The sequence below is a fragment of the Brachycentrus maculatus genome, unplaced genomic scaffold (assembly GCF_059751285.1).
Source record: "Brachycentrus maculatus isolate JH-2025_06_01 unplaced genomic scaffold, ASM5975128v1 h1tg000653l, whole genome shotgun sequence".
Taxonomy (NCBI): Eukaryota; Metazoa; Arthropoda; class Insecta; order Trichoptera; family Brachycentridae; genus Brachycentrus; species Brachycentrus maculatus.
The window spans coordinates 1,510,866-1,535,740 of record NW_028281389.1 but is presented as its reverse complement, the minus strand read 5'-3'; the positions used below and the strand labels follow the sequence as shown (position 1 = coordinate 1,535,740).

Sequence of the window (24,875 nt, the reverse complement as noted above, 5' to 3'; positions counted from 1 at the left end):
TATATTGCAGTGTTCGACTCCCATATTTATCGTTAATTCTTATTTAAAAGGAGTTTTACAAATCAAACGCCAAATCAATAAATCCTAAGGAAATTGTTAAAAGTTAAAACTTTAATGAACCTCTACTCCCCTCTTAACGAATTGGCCATTTATTCTATAAAGACCTAGATAAACCAGAACCAGTTATAGCAAATAAAAAAAAACCTATCAGCGGAAGCTAAACTGGCAGTGCACAACGGAGTCCTGGTTCCAACTCTAATGTATGGAAGTGAAACATGGAGTTGGCAAAAGAAGGATGAAAGTAGACTGAATGCAGTCGAAATGCGATCTCTCAGAAGAATGTGCTACAAAACGATGTATGATAGATGTGCGAATAGTGAAATAAGAAAGGAATGCAAAGCTGAGATAAGCATTATCGATAAAATTAAGAAAGGTGTGTTGAGATGGTTTGGACATGTAGAACGAATGAGTGAGGAAAGAACGGTAAAACAAATTTATGAGGCGAATGTTAGCGGGAAAAGAAGCAGAGAAAGACCGAGAAAAACATGGCACGATCAGGTATGCCAAATACTTGAAAGTGGTCAGGTTAGGAGTCGTAACAATCGGCGGGTATGTATGAGGAGATGCATGAACGTGGAAGAGGCGAAGAATGTTTGCAAGGACAGAGTGGTGTGGCGCTCTATTCTCTCTGCCTACCCCTGCGGGGAAGCGGCGTGATGGTTAGTTAGTTAGTTAGTTAGTTATAAACCAGAACCGTTTTAACACCGTCTAGTTTAATATCCCTCATGGGTTTCTATAAAAATTGCACTAAAGTAGTAAACTTATCATTATCTAGTGCACTAATATTATATTACATTATATTATGGGTGTTTTTGCTTCAAAACTAGACACTGAATCACATTTTAATTAGAAATTGGGTCGTTTTATATGCAAATGTGATTAGATGGCCGCCTTACGCGGGTTTCTTGGTCTGAATCCGCTGCCTACAGAGCATATGGCGTCCTCAAACTGTACTTAACAGCTATCTCCTTTGTGTCTTTCCAACTTACACCAATTCCTGTAGTCTGGGATCTGTTCACATACCATATCCTTGGCGTCCATTTATTTATTTATTTATAATTTACTACCAAACCATCACGCCACTTCACCGCAGTGGTAGGCTGAGAGAATAGAACGCCACTCCAATCTGTGAATTTCAATCAATCTTCGCTTCTTCCACATTCACGATCTCCTCATACACACCCGCCGATTATTCCCACACCTATTTTAAATACTTGATTATGCCAAGTTTTCCTCGGTCTTTCTCTGCTCCTTTTTTCAACTACATACATCGATGATGCTGATCCCTTGCATTCTTTCCTTAAATATATATTCGAACATCTAACATCCATAGTTTTGCTGTACTGAGAGATCGCATTTCGACTGCATTCAGTCTACTTTCATGCTTCTTTTGCCAACTCCATGCTTCACTTCCATACATAAGTGTTGGAACCAGGACTGCGTTGCATACTGCCAGTTCAGCTTCCGCTGTATATAAATATTTATAAATATATATATATATATAAATATATATATATATATATATATATATATATATATATATATATATTATATATATAAATATATATATATATATATATATATATATATATATATATATATATATATATATATATATATATATATATATATATATATATATATATATATATATATATATTTTATGTGCCTATCAACGTTTTATAATTTTATATAAATTTATTTGATAATTAAAAAGAATTGGCTTATTAATACGCCATTGTAAACGAAAGAAAAAGTTTCTAACGCTAATGACGTCTCCGTTATATTGAAAATTGGGACAGTCACAGATTGACAGCGAATTACGGGGCAAGATGTTTATTGTCATTTCTCTATGGCCGAGAGGTTTCTATGGAATTATAATCATAATGGAAACGTGTTCCGTGTTTGAATTTACCGGCTTATTTATATAATTGATTCCATAGATTAATCAATTGTATAGAAATTGGCGGAAGTATTTTATTTATCTATTCAAAAAGCATAGATTAAAGAATGTATTATAAATAATATTTATGCGTTATAATGCAACGGGTTTTAAGTAAGTACTTTCGACGTTTATCATAAATGAGGACACTGAACCCCCCATTTACACGGTACATTTATTCCTCAAGAATCCGTGTAAAAAAAGTATACAGGTTTCACATTATATTAGACGTTTTACAAACCAAAAAGGACGTTTGACAAATCAAATTGGACGTTAATAAAACAAATCGGAAATTATTTGGTCCTTTCTCGAAAGACATCTAGACGAAGACCAAAGAATTCATGGATGTTGTAGAAAGATAGCACGATTTGAAGGCATGGTCTAGGTGACGTTGTACATATCGTTGTCATACAGGAGAAAGTGACCGAGTGCATTTTTTACAAAACGTGATCATTGACTATTTGATATCTTACTAGCTTAATATTGCTCTGAAAAAAATTCCAAAGGATTTTAAACACGGAAGTATAATATATTAGAAGTATAAAAAATGACTAACTGCAGTGATGTTTATTTTATTGCCAAGTAATAGTGACTTAAATGGCCCTCCTGAACATTTTACATTTTGTCAGTTGGTCACTTTCTCCTGTACGACTACGATATACGATAGAAGGACCTACAACCTGTGGACGAGGAGAGCCGACTCCAACAGTCTATTTTTATATATGTGTATATATATATATATATATATATATATATATATATATATATATATATATATATATATATATATATATATATATATATATATATATATATATATATATATATATATATATATATATATATATATATATATTTAATTATTTATTTAATTATTTATTTAAATTTTATGTACAGAAAATATACAAGTACATCAGTGGGCTAACAATATCTTCCAACCTATGAAAACGGACTAGTGATATTAGTCAAAACGTTTGATTCCTTATGTAGCTGTTTGCAATCAGAGGGTAGATAGTACTTGAACATTAAAAATAAACGTAAATTAAATTGATGGTAATATGGAAGGCAATGGAAAAAGGGAGTTTAGGGAAGGAGGTAGAGGGAAAAACTATGGGATTAGGTTTGATGGGCAGTTAGGATTCTAATTATATATAGTTTTTTTACTGTTTTAATGGTTTTCAATTCTCGATAACCTAACTGTTTCATTACCGTAATAATATTATCGTATTATACCATATTTTTCGTAAAAAGTGATCAATAAGAGTTATGGCCATCTTTCGCATCCCATATGGTCATTTTTGGCTACCAGAATACATCACACGTCAATGGCTATCGATAAATTATCACATGTGGGTCGATTAACTGTAAAAGCACATAAGATGACCACCATCCGAAGACATAATTGGCACATTTTGATTCAAGCGATTCTATTCGTCTTAATACCACATTAAGTGGTTAGTTACAGAACGATTCATCTTATTTTTTATTAAAATTCAGAGTACCTGTCTTAATCATGTGCGGAGTTCTCCTATGTTTCGAATGGCTAGTGAGTACAACTCATGTTTTAGCCACGTTGACATTTTTAATTGCGGAAAATCTGTGTTTAAAAGTCGAATGGTGAGCGAATTGTCCTCTCAGGATCTTTAAAAACTATGCTTCTCTGCATTGTATGTATGTCCTTACTAGAATCAATGTCGTAGGATGAAGTCAAACATGATGATGAAGAGAAACGGGGCTAGAACACAGCCTTGCTTCACCCCAGTAGAGACCTCAAATGGTTCACTGCACACATCATCTATTCTAACCCAGCATTCGCTGTTAGTGTGAAGCGCCCTGAAAATGGCCACAATTTTGACAGGAATTCCATATGCTTCTATGATATTCCAAAGAGAAGACCTATGCGGGCTGTCGAAAGCTTTTTCGTAGTCGAAGTTCCATTCGTTACTTTGCTGTAACATGCATCGTAAGTTATTTATATGGTCCCGAGGATTCCGGCGCCCCGAAAGGCCGCTGACGACCATTCACCGACTATACTCAGCGGAACTTCGAGACGCCGGACTGACCTGGGAGGAAGCCAAGGAGATGGCGCGTGACAGAGTGACTTGGAAACGTCTCGTGTTGGCCATGTGCTCCACTCTTACACACTTCACGTTAAGTTACATGGCTTTTAAGAAAATTATGTTGTAGGGCTTAACATCTCATTTGTATTCTAAGAATCGGGTGTATAGTTATGCTATATTGTTATGCAGCAGTTATGCTTGACTGCCAACTATCGGATAGTAGCGTAATATAATCAGTAACGCTATGCGCCAACAGATGGTAATATTAATACGTGACCGCCATCTAGTGTTAAGTAGAAGTACTAAATACATTATGCTACCATCCGATAGATGGCAGTACATAAGAATTTTAGAATTTTACGACCGAACATAACTATTTTCAAGATTGAACTTATTGTCATTTTTAATGAGATATTTAACATTTTTGCCGTATCAATTAATTTTCTCATGAATCACACGGCACTATGTGGTAGTATCTACAGTTTTTTACTTCAAATTGGTCGTTTTACAAACCGAATTGGACGCCTTAAAAATATAATAGGACGTTGATACAAATATAATTGGACGTTGTACGTAACAAATTTCGTGTTATATTGTATTTTATAAAAAAATTGAATTTTTAAAAATATTCTCAAAGTAGTAGGTACTTGGTAGTAGGTGATGCAAAGTAGTATTGAAAATCTTGTCTGAAAACTCCAGTACACATCGCTCGCACAGACTATGTCAGTGCGCCGCGCTTGCTTGCCAACTTGACGACTGATGCACTTGCTTGTCTTAAGAATAAAATATGTGGGCAGGAATTAACACTGACGGTTTATGTAATACTAATTTGAATAAATCTGTATTTTCTTTTTATTAAAATACAATATAACATCTGATTTGATTTATTAAACGTCCAATTCGATTAGTAAGGCGACCAATTTGGTTTGAAAAATACCCAATTTGAAGTGAAAAACATGCTTGTATGTTTAACAGGTCAGTGCATGTCACCGATGCGGTGTTTATTACCCACATGACGCCATTTGATGCGCAAATTTCGGCTGCAAGCGCTCTCTTGCGAATCGCAATCCGCCATTGTGTTGTGCTGTTGTGCAGCCGAACACTTCCGGTTATTACCGAAGCCCTCCGACAGACAATGGTAGTCATGTCTCGCTCTGCCGAGCGTGGCCAGAGGTCGTGGATATCTGGAGGTAAACACTGTCTCTGTGCAATGGGTACCTATGAATTCTTCAATCTTTTCTATTCGGCGTTAGATAAAGCCTACAGCCATCCAGTTCTGCGTTTGTACTCGGAAGAAAAGCACTTCTTGTGACGTCAGTCTGTACTGACGTCACAAGAATGGCTTTTCGTTTTGGTGTGCTAGGGCTACCATGCTGGAGATCCCGAGTTCGATTCCCAGGGGGGTCTAATAAATATCAGTGATTTTTTCACTCTAATATTTATTCAATATTGCCCTGGACTGGTAATATTGAATATGTAGTGGAGAGCTGATCTCCTTCGTGTGTTAACTAGCATAAATGTTTATATATATATATATATATATATATATATATATATATATATATATATATATATATATATATATATATATATATATATATATATATATATATATATATATATATATATATATATATATATATATATATATATATATATATATATATATATATATATATATATATATATATATATATATATATATATATATATATATATATATATATATATATATATATATATATATATATATATATATATATATATATATATATATATATATATATATATATATATATATATATATATATATATATATATATATATACATATATATATATATATATATATATATATATATATATATATATATATATATATATATATATATATATATATATATATATATATATATATATATATATATATATATATATATATATATATATATATATATATATATATATATATATATATATATATATATATATATATATATATATATATATATATATATATATATTTATATTATCCACTGACACTTCGTGATGGAATTGCATTTTTAATTTATTATTAGATTAAAACCAATATTTTTAGCTTTTCCACTTTTTTATTTGACCAGCGACCGGGTTTCGTCGTTACCGACATCATCAGACTGGTCATCATCAGACCACTGGACATCATCAGACCGGTCGCTGGTCAAATAAAAAAGTGGAAAAGCTAAAAATATTGGTTTTGATCTAATAATAAATTAAATATATATATATATATATATACATATATATATATATATATATATATATATATATATATATATATATATATATATATATATATATATATATATATATATATATATATATATATATATATATATATATATATATATGTATATATATATATATACATATATATGTATATATTTAAATCTGGCTTTGTACGTGAACTAAATTTATGAAAGAAGAAAAACTCGATAGTTTTAATATCTCGATCTAATTTGAGAATCGATCTTTTTTACAACAATATTTATTCAACCATACCAGGGGAAGTATTGAATTGTCAGCCTGCCAAATTAAGCCACAGCGTAAAAAAAATCAGCATTTTGACAAGTGTAAACCACAACTGAATGCTTGTTTACGCTTAGGTCCAGATCTCGAAACACGCGCTAACTGAATTCCGATATCGGACATGAATACTAGCCAACGGTGTCTACCCACACGTGTTCCTTCAGTCTGTGAAAACTATTTATTCTAGATGATTTTATTTAAAGAAATAAGTGGTGAAGAGATTGTGAGGAAGTTTCCTTCCGTTCCGACGGCCCGTTCAGTAGCGACTTACTTCGAAAACTTTGTTATAGAATTTTGAGCTTGTCCAAATACAGTAAAACCCCTATAACGCGGACATAGGTACCGCTTTATCGGGGGATACTTTATAGGGTATTAATTTTTTTGAATTGTTTTTATTCTCAACATTTTGAGTGTGTCAAAATACTTGTTCACAAATCTGGATTATCTCCAGTTAAAGGAGTTAATTTTCATATTATTATTTGACATCTCATCAAAGATGAAGAAGAATATGAAGTCTGTCATAGGCTGGTTTAAGTGATCACTTTACACACGTGTAACATTCACCGATTCTAATTGGTTCATATATTATATATGGAGCTTCCAAGAATTTGAGTAGTGTGGTTGTCAATAATGGGTAGACCGTTTTATGAGCAGTTGTAGGAATGCATACTTATCACTTTTCAAAACACCCTTTTTGCAAATCCAGACTTGCGCGAAGACACTCATTTTTAATAGCTCCAAACTGTTAAATTCATTCCACAAAGACTATGTGTTTTTCAATAATTAACTATTATTTTTTGACATGTCATCAAAGATGATGAAGAATATGGAAGTCTGGGTATTTTCGGGGCTGACGACCGTCATAGACTGGTTTAAGTGCTTTAGATAGACACTTTACACACGTGTAACATTCACCAATTCTAACCATTATTGAAAACCACACTGCTCAAATTCTTGGAAGTTCCATATATGATATATGAACCAATTAGAATTGGTGAATGTTACACGTGTGTAAAGTGATCACTTAAACCAGCCTATAATATATGACTAATATAGTCATAAATTAAGCCCTGAAGAGGGCAACAGGTTGTTGCCGAAACTAGTTGGTTTATAAAAATGTGAGTGGATCAAAACACAAAGTATTTTTATTTCTCGAAATAATATATTTATAGTTAATATTAGCACTTTTAATCTATTTTTATTTGTGCTATCTATTGTATTCTTGCCAGTGTCCTTTTTAATAATCTAATACAAAATGTTTACCCACACACATGCCATATATCTTTGTGGGATCTTTTTTTGTATTAATAAAAAAAAAAAAAAATTTTTAAGGAGCTTAATTGTTGTGAAAAATTCTCTCAGTGCGTTAGCCTTCTAATATCTACTAATGCATCGAAATACGTGTCAATAGTTTTAAAGAAATAGTGGTATTTACCAAGTAAACCTGAAATTAAAAATGGATAATCTAGATCAGGTCAGGTCGACTTTCGATTTAAAGAAAAACTGAAGAATTTTGCAAATCTTGTGTATATTTCAACTTCAGTTCGCGAATGTTTCATCTCATTCAATGGAGGTAAATTTGTTCCTGTAATACACGGTGATGCGTCTTGGCTCCGGCCCAACTATCCGAGGTGCGTGGTGCATCAAAGACAGACGAATCAATGCGATCACTCGCTCAGTGGATCAACAGATGTGCTTCCTCGCGAGCGAATCAGACGTGGACCGAAATAAAACGTAGATCCGCCTTCCAATCATACCATTCAGGTAACAGTCACGTTTCTTATTACAAATCAAACAAAAAAATACGTCAAGAAACGTAGGCCGAAAATCGAAAGATCGTTATTATAACACTCCTTCATTTGAGGTGTCATTTGCTGCTGCAAACCAATCCACGAGATTAAGATATAAGCATATAAAAAATGCGTTTATCTGTCTTCTTCCTGGCTTCATCCCAACTTATCGTCTTTGTACACTGTTGACGTCAGCTCTCCTCGTTCTCAGGTTGTAGGTCCTTCTGTCATGGATAACGTCACCTAGGTCATGCCTTCGTATCATGTTGTCTTACTGCAGAATCCATGAATTCTTTGGTTTTCCTCCATATGTTTTTCAAAGAAGATCCATGGCGATTGCCTGGTTCACAATATGACCAGATTCTCTTCGTCCTATGCGCTCATACCATCCCAATTGCCTTTCCTCTACCTTTCTAATGATGCCTGTCACAGCAAGGCTTCGACGAATGCGTGAACTCTTTATTGAATGAATTGTTTTGTCTTCCTTTAGATGTCTTTCGAGGAAAAATGTGCCACAAATATTCAAGATTTTTTAATAATTCATTCTTCTCCGTCTTACTCCTCATGAGGGTTGTGACCCTTGTGGAAGCAATGACTCTTCTCCAGTTATCCCTTGACTGCGCTGCACGTTGCGCTCCAACCACCGAGGTGCCTGCTGCTGCTTCAACTTGATCGGTCCATCGTGTGAGGATCTTGCTCTCCCTCTCTTCCCCTCCAGGCTACCGATCACAACCAGTCGTTCCAGGTTATTCTCATTGGAAAGAACTTGAAAATCCGTTGTGTACAGACATTGGTCAGAGTCAAGCTATCCCAGTGTAACTCCTGACGAATGAACTCGTTGGTGCGTCTAACTGTCCATGGAATTCGGAGCATGCGCTTCCAACACCACATTTCGAAAGCGTCATTTTTTTTCCTTTCTGCTGCTTTTATGGTTTATGTTTCAGCAGCATAGAGAAAAATGGAGTGGACCAAGCTCCTGACTAGCTTCATCTTGGTGTTGTTACTCACACCCTGGTCTTTCCAGATTTTGTCTAGCTTAGACATGGCACTTTTAAATTCATTCACTTTTAAATTCAAATACTTTAAATTAGTGGAAATATAGTATGCACACTGCACACGACACAGTAGCCACGTGTTTCCCCGCACGTGTTGACCACGCGTTATGTACCTACATTATCATTCGGGGACATCTATGTCATAATGCGTTCTTCACAGATTTTCTATTTGCGTTTGGTTCCACGAAGAAATCCAGGAAACACTTCGCTGGCCATTAGTGATGTGTCGTTACCATTTTATATGCAGTCTTATTGTTTGAGGCAAACTAAACTGATTTTAAACTAGATTAGATCTCGATGTATGATAAAGTCGATCAATCTTGGATTTGGATCAGTCTTAAGGGTGTATTCTCAAATATAGAATTCAGTGCACGACCGGGTGTGCCAGAAGCCACGCGTGTATTTCGCCCACAATTTTATTATAGAATTTTCATTTACTATTGGAATTTGTTTTTTGATAGAATTGAAAAAAAATCCTCACCTTTTAATAGCTCTTTTTTTCAAAACCATTTATTTATTTTGAATAAAAACGTATTTTTCTAAACAAAAACAGTGTTTAAAAGAAATCGATTACGTTAAATGTCACCTGGGTTTAATTTCCATTAAAGTTAGGTAACATTTAACCATGATTGAATTTTTCTTAAAACACCGTTTTTGTATTGAAAAATAAGTAGTTCTTGTAAATAAATACATGATTTTGAAGAGAAAAGAGTGATTGAAAGGTAAGTAAATAAAAAAAATCAATATATGTTCAAAAAACTATATGTGCGCGTACAACACATGTCGCTTCACTCCTTTCAAAAACGTCATAAATCAAAAAACTTGATTTTTCAGGAGATCGTTTTTAAAGTTTAAAAATATAATACAATGTATTAAAAATAAATATAAAGCCACTTATTGAACTTTTTACTGTGCAACAGATCTTTTTAGGTGAAGGTGTTTTCTCCATTTGAAAAATATTTAGTATATTTAAAAAAATAATAAAACAATACATTTTCTTCAAAATGCAAAAACAACACTTGCTGCCCTGTAGCGGGTAAATATCAAGTTAAAAATATGTCTCTTTTGCTGGGAAATAGTACATTTTCTGGGCATTCCGAAAACATGCTCAACTGATAATTGACGATTTTTGATTTATGACGTTCTAGAAAGGAGTGAGCGATGTGTCTTCTCGCACATCCTATCGCATACTGAATTGTATATTAGCAAATGCACCCTTAATGAAATTAATTGCGTTTTGAATCCTTAGAAATATCATTCTTATTTATATGTACGTTGTATGCAATCTTTTGGGTTTTGGTTTTTATTTACATAAAATAATAAAAATGACCCACAAAAACATAAAAACGACGAATTTCCTCGTCGAAATTTTTGTTCGTAACTCGAGTCGATTGTAACTAGGGGTGTTCGTATCTCGACGTTTCATTGCAATTAGTAACAGTTAATTGCTGTAAATTATTTATTAGTGTTGGAAGTCGTATGGCGTTAGTACGAGTGCGTTTCGAGGTACATCATTGACTCATCATTCATGATTGAATGAGTTCATTCTCTTAACTCGTGGCACTCATTGAACCGTGCATGCCCTTCAGAGAGTCCTACGTACTTAAAGCATACTCGTAAACAAATACGTATTGAGTAGACCTCAAAAATTGTATATATTTCTCTATATTTTATTTTTTTAATTATGATTTTATGTTACAAGACTTTTTGTTTCTCTATTAGTGTATTTTTTTATATTAGATACTGTATATATCGCCCACTCCTTTCAAGAACGTCGTAAATCAAAAATCGTCAATTTTCAGTTGGGCATGTTTTCGGAATGCCCAGAAAATGTATTATATCCCAGCAAAAGAGGCATATTTTAAACTTAATATTTACCCGCTACAGAGCAGAAAAATGTTGTTTTTGCATTTCGATGAAAAGGTATTGTTTAATTATTTTTTAAAAATATAATAAATATTTTTCAAATGGAGAAAAAACCTTCAGGTTTTACCTAAAAAGATCTGTTGCATAGTAAAAAGTTCAGTAAGTGGCTTCATATTTATTTTTAATACATTGTATTATATTTTTCAACTTTAAAAACGTTCTCCTGAAAAATCAAGTTTTTTTATTTATAACGTTCTTGAAAGGAGTGAGCGATATGTATTATCTTAAAGGCTTCAGCCATTCAATAAATAAATAAATAAATAAATATCAGGAAAGGGTATGTATTTATTTCTCTACATAATTTTTTTTTAAATAATATTTAGGATTTTTTACGGAGTGTGTGGAAGTTTTTGGTGAGAGTATTTTAATGTTTTTAAAACTCTGATGATGACAAGGTTCTTGTCAAAACCGGTATATTGATGATTCAATTGTATTAATAAAAAAGTGGTTAAAACAAAGTTGTTTAATTTTATAAAGTTTATAAAATGTGCCACAAAGTATCTGCGGAAAACATATATTTTTTTCATTAATTGACCCATACAATTTGTACAAAATATGTGTTGCGGACGTCTGGCCTCCTATGAGGTGTAGCGGTCATCTGGACTTATTATATATATATGTATTAGAATAGCATAGAAATAAGGTAGCATTAAGCATCAAATTGTCAAGCGTTTTATATATGTATTTTGATGTGTTCCGTACGGAGCGAATGCGGCGACTGAGCTCCGCCCGCCCGGAAGGGAGAGCGGGGAGCGGGGAACGCGGTCGCCCGCATAGAGGGGCCCGTACGGACAAGCCTCGGATAACGGGAAAAGTACCGTTACCTGAGTAACGGTACTTTACCGTTATACAGCGCCGTGAAACGCCGACACGGTATGAAACCGTGCCGGCTATGCAGCCTTATTTCTTAAATAAATTAGTGTGTGTGTTTTGTAAAAACCAAATCGGTCTTTTATTTTCACCATTCCTGTCGCTCCTTCGCCTCAAGAATTCGCCGCTGGACTTCGCCTGACTCGCCGTCTCACTGCACCAACAACGGACCGTTGGAAAGCCTTTCTCAAGGCTAGTGAGTACGCTTCGACACACGAGTCAGTGCGATCTCCCTGCGATCCTGCTCTCCGTACCTCAGTCTGGTATCCATTAGACCGATACCCAAGTCGGAGGCCCTTTTCAGGGCCAGTGGATATTGTTCGGCTACGCCGACCGGACTGAGCTGCGGTGAGTCTCTGCCACTTACAACGGCAGAGCCATAGCTGTGCTACAGACGACGGGCCCCCCAGTGGCATTGCGAGAGTTACGTCAGTAACATTTGGTCCTTCGAGCCGGATCTGGACCCCCCGTCTACAGCTACGATGCCGGCTTCTTTGCGATCGGGTCGCAACGCCGGTATGGATCCCGAGGGCCGCGAAGAGGATGCTGCCTCCGTTTCGTCCACTCATACCATCACGGACGCTGAGCTGCGCCGTCAGCTAGATGAGATGGCCGAGAACAGCCGGAGACAGGAAGAACAGAACGCAGAGTTGAGGGAAATGATCGACCGGCTGCAAGCAGCGAATGCAGCGTCGCTTGGAGGGGTTTCTGCTACGGGGAACGCGGCTTATTCTTCCCGTAGCGAGCCTAGGCCGGAGGACTCCGGCTCAGCTTCTCGAGCACCGGCGGACAACCCGGTTAGAGAGACGCCCTACACACACTCGCCGAGGCCAAAGGCTCACGGCCCGGCAACAGCGTACGAGCACCACCCGGATGAGTCCGGAAGACGCGGAGCGCAGGAGCGCTACGTAAGGCGTACCTACAGCGACAACAGAGGACCGGGAGAGCGTGACCCGGTTCGACAGTGGGTGGATGACGCCCCCTCACTCTTCCCGCCACCCAGGACGATGGATCGAGGCGGTCCGGTGCAAGCAACAGTGCCCGGGCGAACCGATTCTTCCCCCTGGACCGGGGAGAGGGCATCGACAAGATGGTCGGGCCAGCCGCCGGAATTACCCAAGTTTGCCGGCCAGCCACAGGAGTGGCGGACATTCAAGGCGCTGTACGACCAGTCGACGGAGCGTTGGGGCATCGGAGATGCAGACAACATCGGACGGCTGGCACGCGCCTTGGAGGGAGCGCTCGACGAATCGTTGCGGGGCTCCTGCTGTACCCCCGCAACGTCCCGGAGATAATGCGGAAATTGGAAGAAAACTTCGGGAGCCCGGCGCTGATCATCGCCGGGATCTTTGAAGAAGCGAGCCTCCTGCCTCGTCTGACGGAGCATGCCACCGTGGAAGCAGTTATGGACTTCGCGGTGGCGATCCAGAACGTCATAACCACGGTCGAGGGCCTGGACGCGTATTATCTGGCCAATCCCCAGCTACTTAGCGAAATGGTAGCGAAATTGCCCCCCTTTCTGAAATGGGATTGGTTTAGGCATCGCGTCGGAGGCCCGAAGAGGGCCAACATCTACGACCTGGCAGGATGGCTCGATGAAATAACGTCGGTGGTGCCGTCGTCGGGGGGCTTGAGCGCGCCAGCCCCAAAAAACCAGCGAGACACGAACCGACGAACAGACGGCCGCGAGAAACCGGCGGTAGTGCGAGATAGGCGACACGTGTTTGTGTGTACTTTAGAAAGTTGTGCGTGCTGCGATGGGGCGCACAAACTCGCGCGATGTGATATGTTCGAAACAAAGACTTTGAGTGAGAGACGGGCGCTTGCCCGCACTAGTTCCGCGTGTTTTATATGCTTGGAAGTGGGACACAGATCCAGGAGCTGCAAGGAGGAAAAGTGCGATCTGTGCGGCGGTCGCCATCATCGATTGCTACATCCGGACAATAGTGCACCGATCGATGTATTGATATCCTGTGTAAATACCGAGGAGGTACCAGTTACCTTCAAAGTTATACCGATAACGTTGAAGGGACCGCGCGGCCAAGTATCCATCGACGCGCTGCTCGATGACGGCTCCTCAGTAACTCTTATCGAACAGGGAGTAGCAACCGAGGTTGGGGCGACGGGCGCCGCAAACAACTTAGCCATTGCGACCTTGGGTGGTAAGGTTAACGCCGTGAGTTCACAGTGCGTGTCGGTATTCATCAACGAGTACGAGGTTCAGGCGCGGACAGTGCCAACTATGAACTTGCCATACCGGAACAAAGAAAGTGCGCGGGCCGGGGGCGTAAGGCCGCGGATGTTGATTGGGCTAGATAACGCCTCGTTAACGGCAGCGAGCGGCTCCCCTGTGTTTCAAGCGGACGGGCGGTTGACAGTAACTACCGCGTTGGGACCGGTAACATACGGGCTTACCCATCCAAAGCTACAGCGGACCACAAGTCGGGCTGGAGGAGTTGTTAAGTCTTTCCCAGGAGGGAAGGATGCCGCCGGGATGCTGCCAGGAGATGGCAGGGATCTTCACGCAGCGTATCACGTCGGAGTTTGCCGCATCGTGCCGGAGTTGTCCGGCCCACTGATGCCGCCGAGGGGCCACCTGTATCGTGGCGCGGCGCATCACAGCGACCGGCCGGAGATGTCCGGCACACGGATGCTGCCGCGGGGCCACCTGGATCGTGGCGCGGCGCACCACAGCAATACATCGATGCCGCCGAGGGGCCACCTACATCGTGGCTCGGCGCATCATAGCGAGACGCCGGAGACGTTCGGCAAACAGATGCGGCCGTGGGGCCACCAGGATTGTGGCACGGCGCATCTTAGCGAGACGTCGGAGACGTCCGACACACGGATGCCGCCGAGGGGCCACCTGCATCGTGGATCGGCGCATCATAGCGAGACGCCGGAGACGTCCGGCAAACAGATGCCGCCGTGGGGCCACCAGGATTGTGGCACGGCGCATCTTAGCGACTCGTCGGAGACATCCGGCACACGGATGCTGCCGCGTGGCCACCTGCATCGTGGCGCGGTGCATCACAGCAACACCCTGATGCCGCCAAGGGGCCACCTGGATCGTGGCTCGGCGCATCTTAGCGAGACGCCGGAGACGTCCGGCACATGGATGCTGCCGCGAGGCCACCTGGATTGTGGCACGGCGCATCTTAGCGTCACGTCGGAGCTGTTGTCCGACACACGGATGCTGCCGCGGGGCCACCTGCATCGTGGCGCGGCGCATCACAGCGAGACGCCGGAGACGTCCGGCACATCGATGCTACCGCGGGGCCACCTGTTTAGTGGCGCGGTGCATCACCTTGAGCGGTCGGAGCCTTTGTCCGACCCACCCCCGATGCCGCCGAGGGGCCACCTGGATCGTGGCTCGGCGCATCTTAGCGTCACGTCGGAGCTGTTGTCCGACCCCCTGATGAAGCCGAGGGGCCACCTGGTTCGTGGCTCGGCTCATCATAGCGAGACGCCGGAGATGTCCGGCACACGGATGCTGCCGCGTGGCCACCTGCATCGTGGCGCGGCGCATCACAGCGAGACGCCGGAGACGTCCGGCACATCGATGCTACCGCGGGGCCACCTGTTTAGTGGCGCGGTGCATCGCCTTGAGCGGTCGGAGCCGTTGTCCGACCCACCCCGGATGCCGCCGAGGGGCCACCAGCATCGTGGCTCGGCGCATCACAGCGACACGCTGGAGATGTCCGGCAAACGGATGCTGCCGCGAGGCCACCTGGATTGTGGCACGGCGCATCTTAGCGTCACGTCGGAACTGTTGTCCGACCCACCCCCGATGCCGCCGAGGGGCCACCTGGATCGTGGCTCGGCGCATCTTAGCGTCACGTCGGAGCTGTTGTCCGACCCCCCACTGATGACGTCGACGAGCCACCTGGATCGTGGCTCGGCTCATCACAGCGCATATCAAATCACAGAACCGGAGATGTCCAGCCCGCCGATGCTGCCGTGGAGCCACCTGGATTCTGGCGCGGCGCATCGCCTTGACCGGGGGGAGATATCCGGTCAACGTATAGAGCGGCTGGGGCTGTCCGGCCCACCTTGGATGCTGCCAGAGCTGTCTGGCCCTACTCGGATGCTGCCGGGAGATCACGGAGATCTTCGCGAGGAGCACCGTCTCGACCGGCCGGAGATGTCCGGCCCGGACCCGACGCTGCCGGGAGATCACTCGGATCTTCACACCGCGGCGCATCGCATGAACGAGCTACGAGCTAAAGAAACGTCCTGATGAGGAACCCACACGTCCTGTTGCATTCTGGGTACAGCGAAGCTGCACGGGGGGAGTGTTGCGGACGTCTGGCCTCCTATGAGGTGTAGCGGTCATCTGGACTTATTATATATATATGTATTAGAATAGCATAGAAATAAGGTAGCATTAAGCATCAAATTGTCAAGCGTTTTATATATGTATTTTGATGTGTTCCGTACGGAGCGAATGCGGCGACTGAGCTCCGCCCGCCCGGAAGGGAGAGCGGGGAGCGGGGAACGCGGTCGCCCGCATAGAGGGGCCCGTACGGACAAGCCTCGGATAACGGGAAAAGTACCGTTACCTGAGTAACGGTACTTTACCGTTATACAGCGCCGTGAAACGCCGACACGGTATGAAACCGTGCCGGCTATGCAGCCTTATTTCTTAAATAAATTAGTGTGTGTGTTTTGTAAAAACCAAATCGGTCTTTTATTTTCACCATTCCTGTCGCTCCTTCGCCTCAAGAATTCGCCGCTGGACTTCGCCTGACTCGCCGTCTCACTGCACCAACAACGGACCGTTGGAAAGCCTTTCTCAAGGCTAGTGAGTACGCTTCGACACACGAGTCAGTGCGATCTCCCTGCGATCCTGCTCTCCGTACCTCAGTCTGGTATCCATTAGACCGATACCCAAGTCGGAGGCCCTTTTCAGGGCCAGTGGATATTGTTCGGCTACGCCGACCGGACTGAGCTGCGGTGAGTCTCTGCCACTTACAACGGCAGAGCCATAGCTGTGCTACAGACGACGGGCCCCCCAGTGGCATTGCGAGAGTTACGTCAGTAACATTATGAGTGCAACAAGTGGTAAATAATGAGTCCCATCTAAAAAAAATAAAAAATCTTTCCTGACTCAATCGTGACACAAATCAAATATTTAAATAGTATTTTTTTACTAATAAAATGTAAAAACAATACTCATTCACTGTTTAGTTATCACACACCTCGGCCTGTGACGTATTTATAAGTCACTAGATGTCATTCTAATCTTCCTTCACAAAAGTAAACTAAGTATTCAACATACCCAAGATGACTGGCAATGTACGCCACCTCATCAAAAATGCAAATCGCTTACATTGACATTTAAAGTTATTTAAATAAATGTAAATCGCTTTTTACAGAATGCCACACTGATCCTCGTTTTATATGCTTCGAGTCAAATACTTCAAAATATACAAACATTCAACATTGATATTAGGGTATGGGACCCAATATCGATGTTTTTATAATTGTTGAAATGGCAAAATTAATACATTTTACATCTCAATACAGATGAGGAAGATTATGGATGTCTGGGTGTATAATTGGCTTACGATTTGCCACAGGCTGGTTAAGTGATCACTTAACGCACGTGTAACATTCATAATTTACAACCACACTACTCAAATTCGTACATATCGCTCACTCCTTTCAAGAACGTCATAAATCAAAAAACTAGATTTTTCAGGAGAGCGTTTTTAAAGTTTAAAAATATAATACAATGTATTAAAAATAAATATCAAGCTACTTATTGAACTTTTTACTGTGCAACAGATCTTTCTAGGTAAAACCTGAAGGTTTTTTCTCCATTTGAAAAATATTTAGTATGTTAAAAAAAAAACAATACCTTTTCTTCAAAATGCAAAAATAACACTTTCTGCCCTGTAGCGGGTAAATATTAAGTTGAAAATATGCCACTTTTGCTGGGATATAGTACATTTTCTGGGTATTCCAAAAACATGCACAACTGAAAATTGACGATTTTTTATTTATGACGTTCTTGAAAGGAGTGAGCGATATATCATAATCTCATGTCATAGAACTGCCATCTATGTTGTAAATTGTTATCTAGCCTATGACATGTCGGAAACCCTGTACCCAGACATCCATATTCTTCTTTTTCTATGTTGACTCACTAACTAAATAATTATTTATCACGCTGGGGGGGGGGGGGTATAGGCAGAGAGAATATAATGCCACCTGAATATATTTTTGCACACAATCTTCGCCTCTTAAATTCATGCATCTTCTCATACATATATGCCGATTATTTAGACTCCTGACCTGACCACTTTCGAATATTTGACATACCCTATAATACAAAGTTTTGTACCAGGATAGCACTGCATGCATTAGAGTAAGTGGTTCATTCTCATCTTGGTTGAACATCTCTAAAGGTGTCAAACAGGGATGTGTAATGTCACTGTGGCTGTTTGATCTGTACATGGATAATTGCATGAAATAACTAAATAGTTAGAGCTAGAATGAACTGTAGTTTTAGTTAGTTTTTAAAAGAAAATTGTACGATAAAACAACAAATATATAATTTTTCCACTTTTATTTCATATTTTGTATATCATCTATATTGAGATGTCGTAAAAAGTGTTGGGATTGATTCCTCATCGTACGAAAATAGCACGGTATTAGGAGCCATTACCCCTTCCTTTGGGCGTCGTAATTTTGTTAGTGTTGCCTCATACCTTCTCTGTGCTGGTCGCGCTCGAAGTACTTAGTTTTTTTGTTTATTTCTTTAATTTATTATTATTTTTAAAATAACAGTTATACAGTATCAATCGTCACATCTCTAATGCTTGAAAAATTGTGAAAAAGTTAAAGGTGAAAAATGTTTTCCATGTTTTACGTGTTGTTTTGTCAACAGTGCTATAGTGAATAGTTTTATATTGAATGAAGTGTTTATTGTAACTGCAGACAGTTGGTAGAATTCCATTTTAAATTTTTGGTAATATATCCAAAATAAACAAGGTTATTGGATTGAATTCTACTTTTATTTACATATATATAATATGTAATGAAAATATGCGATGCGTTTCGTCTTATTAAGACTTGAATTTTATTATTTTATTATTTTATTTGTTCGGGAATTGTACAGCTTTACATTTAAAAAAAGGTAATTTTAAACAATAGTTACATTAACAATAATAAACATTACATTACATTAACAAAAATACAGTATCTACTCAATGAATTAGGGCCACCCAGAATTTCGCGCAATTTCTCAATTCAATCAGGAATAACTCAGAGAAAACCTTGAATTAAACAACATTGAATTTTATTTACACATGAACACTTTATTACGCTTAAATAATGCATATATTTTCATATAAATATAGTTAGTATTTAGTATTTCCACCTTTGGCAGAAATAACTGCCTCAATTCTTTTTGGCATACTTAAAATGCACTGTTTTATCATGTTTTTTATTTCTTCGTCTTCTGACCAAATTTTTTGAATATTTTTTTTTAGACAGTCTTCTGTCGGATTTGGAAATGAGTATACCTTATTTTTTAACATGCTCCATACGTTTTCCATAGGATTAAGGTCCGGAGAATTTCCAGGTCAGGGGAGCAAAGGCAGATTTTTGTTAGACAAAAATTTTATTATTGATTTAGCCCGGTGGCAAGGTGCCCCATCCTGCATGAAGGTGTATGGACCTTCTGTTGGGTCGAGTGTATGGTAGAAGGGCAATAAAATTCGTTCGAGGACCTGCTTATGGGAATTTTGGTTCATTGTTCCTTCCACGAAAAACAACGGCCCAGGTAAATTGTTAATAATACATGACCATATCATTGTTGCAGGGGGGTGTTTGATAACTTTTACCACACATGCCTCATTGTAACGTTCCATTGGTGTTCTCCTGACGAATCGACGGCTCTCTGTCACGGCTTCTAACCGGCACTCATCACTAAAGATGACCTGAAAAATAATGAAAATTTAAGTTTAATTCAAATATATAAGTTTATTTACTAAAATGATATGTTGAAAATTAAATTTAAATAAATACCTTTTTCCAATCATCCACCGAGTAATTTCGATGTAGCCTGGCCCATTTTAATCGATCCGCTTTCATTCGTGGTGTCAATTTTGGTACTTTTACAGGGCGCCTGCATTTCAGATTTACTTCGCAAAGACGTCGCCTCAGTGTTGATACCGATATATTTAAACCCTCTTCTTCCAATTTTATTTTTAATGTTTTTGCTGATGCACTACGGTTTTCTAAGGCACTTTGAACGATTTTTCGATCAGTCCTCGGTGTTGTTTTTCTAATCCTACGACAGTTCTTTCGCCGATTGCTGGTGGCGGGTGACTGATTTTTTATTGATTTTGAAATTCTGTCCACTGTTTGACGAGAAACGTTTTCTTGTTTTGAAATTTCTCTATTAGATAGTATTCCTAATTTCAGTATCACTATAACACTAGACTTTTTTTCATCAGAAATGTCTTTACTTTTTCCCATTTTGCCTTTTCAAAAAAAACACTTGTGTTTGCAAAAAAAATTTATACTTTATGAACTAAAATTAAAAATTAAGTTTTTTTCACAAGACACGATAACTATATAACCTCTCTGAACAAAACAACAACCAGAACTCAAGAAACTTCACTAATAAATGAGATAGGACTATTTTTTGAACTTTCAACTCTCAGTCTACCTGTGCTAATTAGGGACCTTTCTCAGAAAAAGGGTTTGAAATTTTGTAAAGGCTTAAAAAATCCAGGTATATTTTACATATTATTGAAGGTAATACACATGACATTAGATGTCAATAGAAAACTTAAAGTATTTATGTAAAATAAATATAATAATCCAAAAGATTTCAGAGTATTCAAAAAAATAATGGGTGGCCCTAATTCATTGAGTAGATACTGTAGTTACATTAATAAAAATAAAGCCAATTAAACAATTCCACATTAATGTTATATGTAATAACTTTTAAAAAACATTCAGAGATTTAAAAAAAGAGTATGGTATAAAAAAATAGATTTTGCAGAAAGGAAAGGAGAGGAATTAATGCCAAAACTAGGCGAAACAATTATCTCAAAATATTAATTTTTATTTGTTTTTTTTTAAATACAACTTAGTAGACTGAAAAAATTTGTTTATTTGAAACTTAATACATAAATTATCAAACTCATTTTCAAACAAGAGTTTGATAATGTCTTAATAAGACGAAACGCGTCACATATCATAATATATGTGTTAATAAAAGTAGAATTCAATCCAATAACCGTGTTTAATTTTGGAAATATTACTTAAAAATTCAAATGAAGTGTACCATTTTAATATTTTAAAACATAATTTGCTCACAATTAGTACAAAATTAAGGGTCTTAACATAGATGACGAATTATATGAAAGTCTGGGTTTTTACAAGGCTTGTTAAGTGATCACTTTACACACATGCAACATATAGTATGCAATCAAAAATTGATAATCATGTTTTCAGGCGTGTCCCAGTATGTGTAAATAATCCGGGGTTCGAATCTTGCGTACACATAAATAAAGGGTCTCTGCTTTATAAAAGCTTTCTCAATCCAACATAGATGGCTGTTGTGAATTCATATCTACTTCTCATAACTTCATAACTATTTCTCAATGTCATTAAATCTTAATCGCTTTAAAAAAAAACAACGTCAACTTATTAAATATCACACATATATATATATATATATATATATATATATATATATATATATATATATATATATATATATATATATATATATATATATATATATATATATATATATATATATATATATATATATATATATATATATATATATATATATATATATATATATATATATATATATATATATATATATATATATATATATATATATATATATATATATATATATACATATATATATATTTATATATTATATAAATCGCTCACTCCTTTCAAGAACGTTATAAATAAAAAAAACTTGATTTTTCAGGAGAAAGTTTTTAAAATTTAAAAATATAATACAATATATTAAAAATAAATATCAAGCCATTTACTGAACTTTTTACTGTACAACAGATCTTTTTAGGTAAAACATGAAGGTTTTTTCTCCATTTGAAAAATATTTAGTATTTTCAAAAAAAATAATTAAACAATATCTTTTTTTGAAAATGCAAAAACAACACTTTCTGCCCTGTAGCGGGTAAATATTAAGTTTAAAATTTGCCTCTTTTGCTGGGATATAGTACATTTTCTGGGTATCCCGAAAACATGCACAACTGAAAATTGACGATTTTTGATTTATGACGTTCTTGAAAGGAGTGAGCGATATATATGATGTAATGAAAATATGTGATGCGTTTCGTCTTATTAAGACGTGAAAATGCCAAAACTAGGCGAAACAATTATCACAATACTAATTTTTATGTGTTTTTTTTAAATACAACTTAGTAGACTCAAAAAATCTGTTCGATTTAAAAATTAATACATAAATTATATATATATATATATATATATATATATATATATATATATATATATATATATATATATATATATATATATATATATATATATATATGTATATATATATATATACATATATATATATATATATATATATATAAATATAAATATATATATATATATATATAAATATATATATATATAAATATATATATATATATATACATATATATAAATATATATATATATATATATATATATATATATATATATATATATATATATATATATATATATATATATATATATATATATATAAATATAACACATGTAAATATGAAGAAGCCATTTTCCTGTGTAAGAGTATTATTAAATTAATTCAAATACAGTGTGAATTAATTATTATTTCTTGTTAAGAATGAATTTGTTTGTAATTCAACAAGTTGTCATATCTCTGGTAGACATAAATTACTCTTACGATGATAATAACAGCCATGCCCCAGTAATATGAATGAGATAGAGTAATTATATATGCTGCCAATGCTTCAAAATAATATTGAATATTCAAAATAACGGATATGAAATGTATTTGTGTATATTGCAAGTGATAATTGCGTTTAAATGCATCGGTATAAATCGGCTGTCCAAATTTAAAACACAGTAAGGGACATTTTTTTTTGTAGTACGTTTTTTTGCATTTTTGGACTAAGTAGAGTCTACTTAGTCCAAAAATGCAAAAAAAAACGTACAAAAAAAAAATGTCCCTTTACTGTGTTTTAAATTTGGACAGCCGAAATGTATTTATGTTAATAAGAGCACTATTTTGATATTCTGCCTTGTGATAGAGTTGGCATATTTAAAGCAGGGATTACAAATGAAATAAATAGTAAATACCACTATTAAAATAGTCGTATTTACTAAGTAAAACATTTATTAAAAATGGATAGATTTTACCAGAAAGTGACTGCCGAATCAATTAATGAGAATATAAGTATATTGAAAATAAACGAGAAAAACATGGCACGATCAGGTATGCCAAATACTTGAAAGTGGTCAGGTTAGGAGTCGTAACAATGGGCGGATATGTATGAGGAGATGCATGAACGTGGAAGAGGCGAAGAATGTTTGCAAGGACAGAGTGGTGTGGCGCTCTATTCTCTCTGCCTACCCCTGCGGGGAAGCGGCATGATGGTTAGTTAATTTTTAATTGAAAGGAATGAGAAAAATATATTCTATTTTTCTCATTTCTCTCGTTAGTTTTCGATGTCACTTTTAAAATGGAACAAGATCTTTTACTTTTCATTCGATTAGTAAATTTTCGTTTATAAAAATCGACCAACACATTTTACATTTTTTTCGCTGAAAGTTTTCACTTTTTTACGATGAATAAAACATAGCGCCAATATATTTTTTCTCTAGTATAAATATAAATTTGTTTGGTCTTCCTTATCATAAATACATTCATAATCGTAAATCACTAAAGAACGCGTCGGAATCTCGATTTTAGCTATTACAAAACAATGTTGTCACACTCTGAAGACCGAGTAGAATACTAAACATATACAATAATATCCTACTATTCGAGATTATAATACAATACAGTAGAACCTCGATTTTTCTGTCCGTACAAAACATGTCATTTCAATGTAAAGAAACAAGTGAATCATACTATTCTAAGAATTAAAGGGGTACAGTATCGAACAGATTAATTGAAACAAAACTTTAGTTGTAAATTCGTAAAATCTTTTGTTTATTAGTTATATCACAAATTAATATTAAATATCATGTCATTTGGGCTCAAGCAAAGATTTTACTGTTCTTGGCATCTATTACACAAGGTTTAAGCACGTGGATGCCATTTTTTCGTCTCGAAACCATACCTGAATTATGGACAAAATGAGCTTTTCCACCGTAGTGCAATCAACTGTGGAGAGCCGATTCTTACAGATTGCCCATAGATTTTCAATCAGTTTTATGTCTGGCAAAATTCTTGACCAGTCCAACACAGTTTATTGTTTTTGTGTGAAAAATTTTATATTTTTTTTGTATTTGTGGGAGGGGGTTAAATCCTGCTGAAATATTCCATTACCATTTGACCTTCGTTTTTGTATCTCTGGTAGTATCTTTTCCAGTATAATTGGGTGATACTTATCGCT

The 24,875-nt window shown here is 37.4% G+C and overlaps 1 protein-coding gene and 1 long non-coding RNA gene across 2 annotated transcripts in view; one reads left to right on the top strand and one right to left on the bottom strand.

Moving 5' to 3' along the window:
- LOC148300826 (uncharacterized) overlaps positions 1-12,177 on the top strand; it is a 63,850-nt gene extending 51,673 nt beyond the window's left edge. Inside the window, exon 6 of the mRNA XM_088274269.1 lies at positions 12,107-12,177. Within this exon, the coding sequence (XP_088130395.1) occupies positions 12,107-12,177 (71 nt within the window). The remainder of the gene's footprint in view (positions 1-12,106) is intronic.
- A 7,855-nt stretch (positions 12,178-20,032) lies between these two features.
- On the bottom strand, positions 20,033-21,166 carry LOC148300825 (uncharacterized). The gene is made up of 2 exons (XR_015838880.1): positions 20,308-21,166; positions 20,033-20,219 (listed from the first exon to the last, which is right to left on the bottom strand). It is a non-coding gene; the product is annotated as an uncharacterized LOC148300825 (long non-coding RNA).
- Between the last annotated feature and the right edge of the window lie 3,709 nt (positions 21,167-24,875).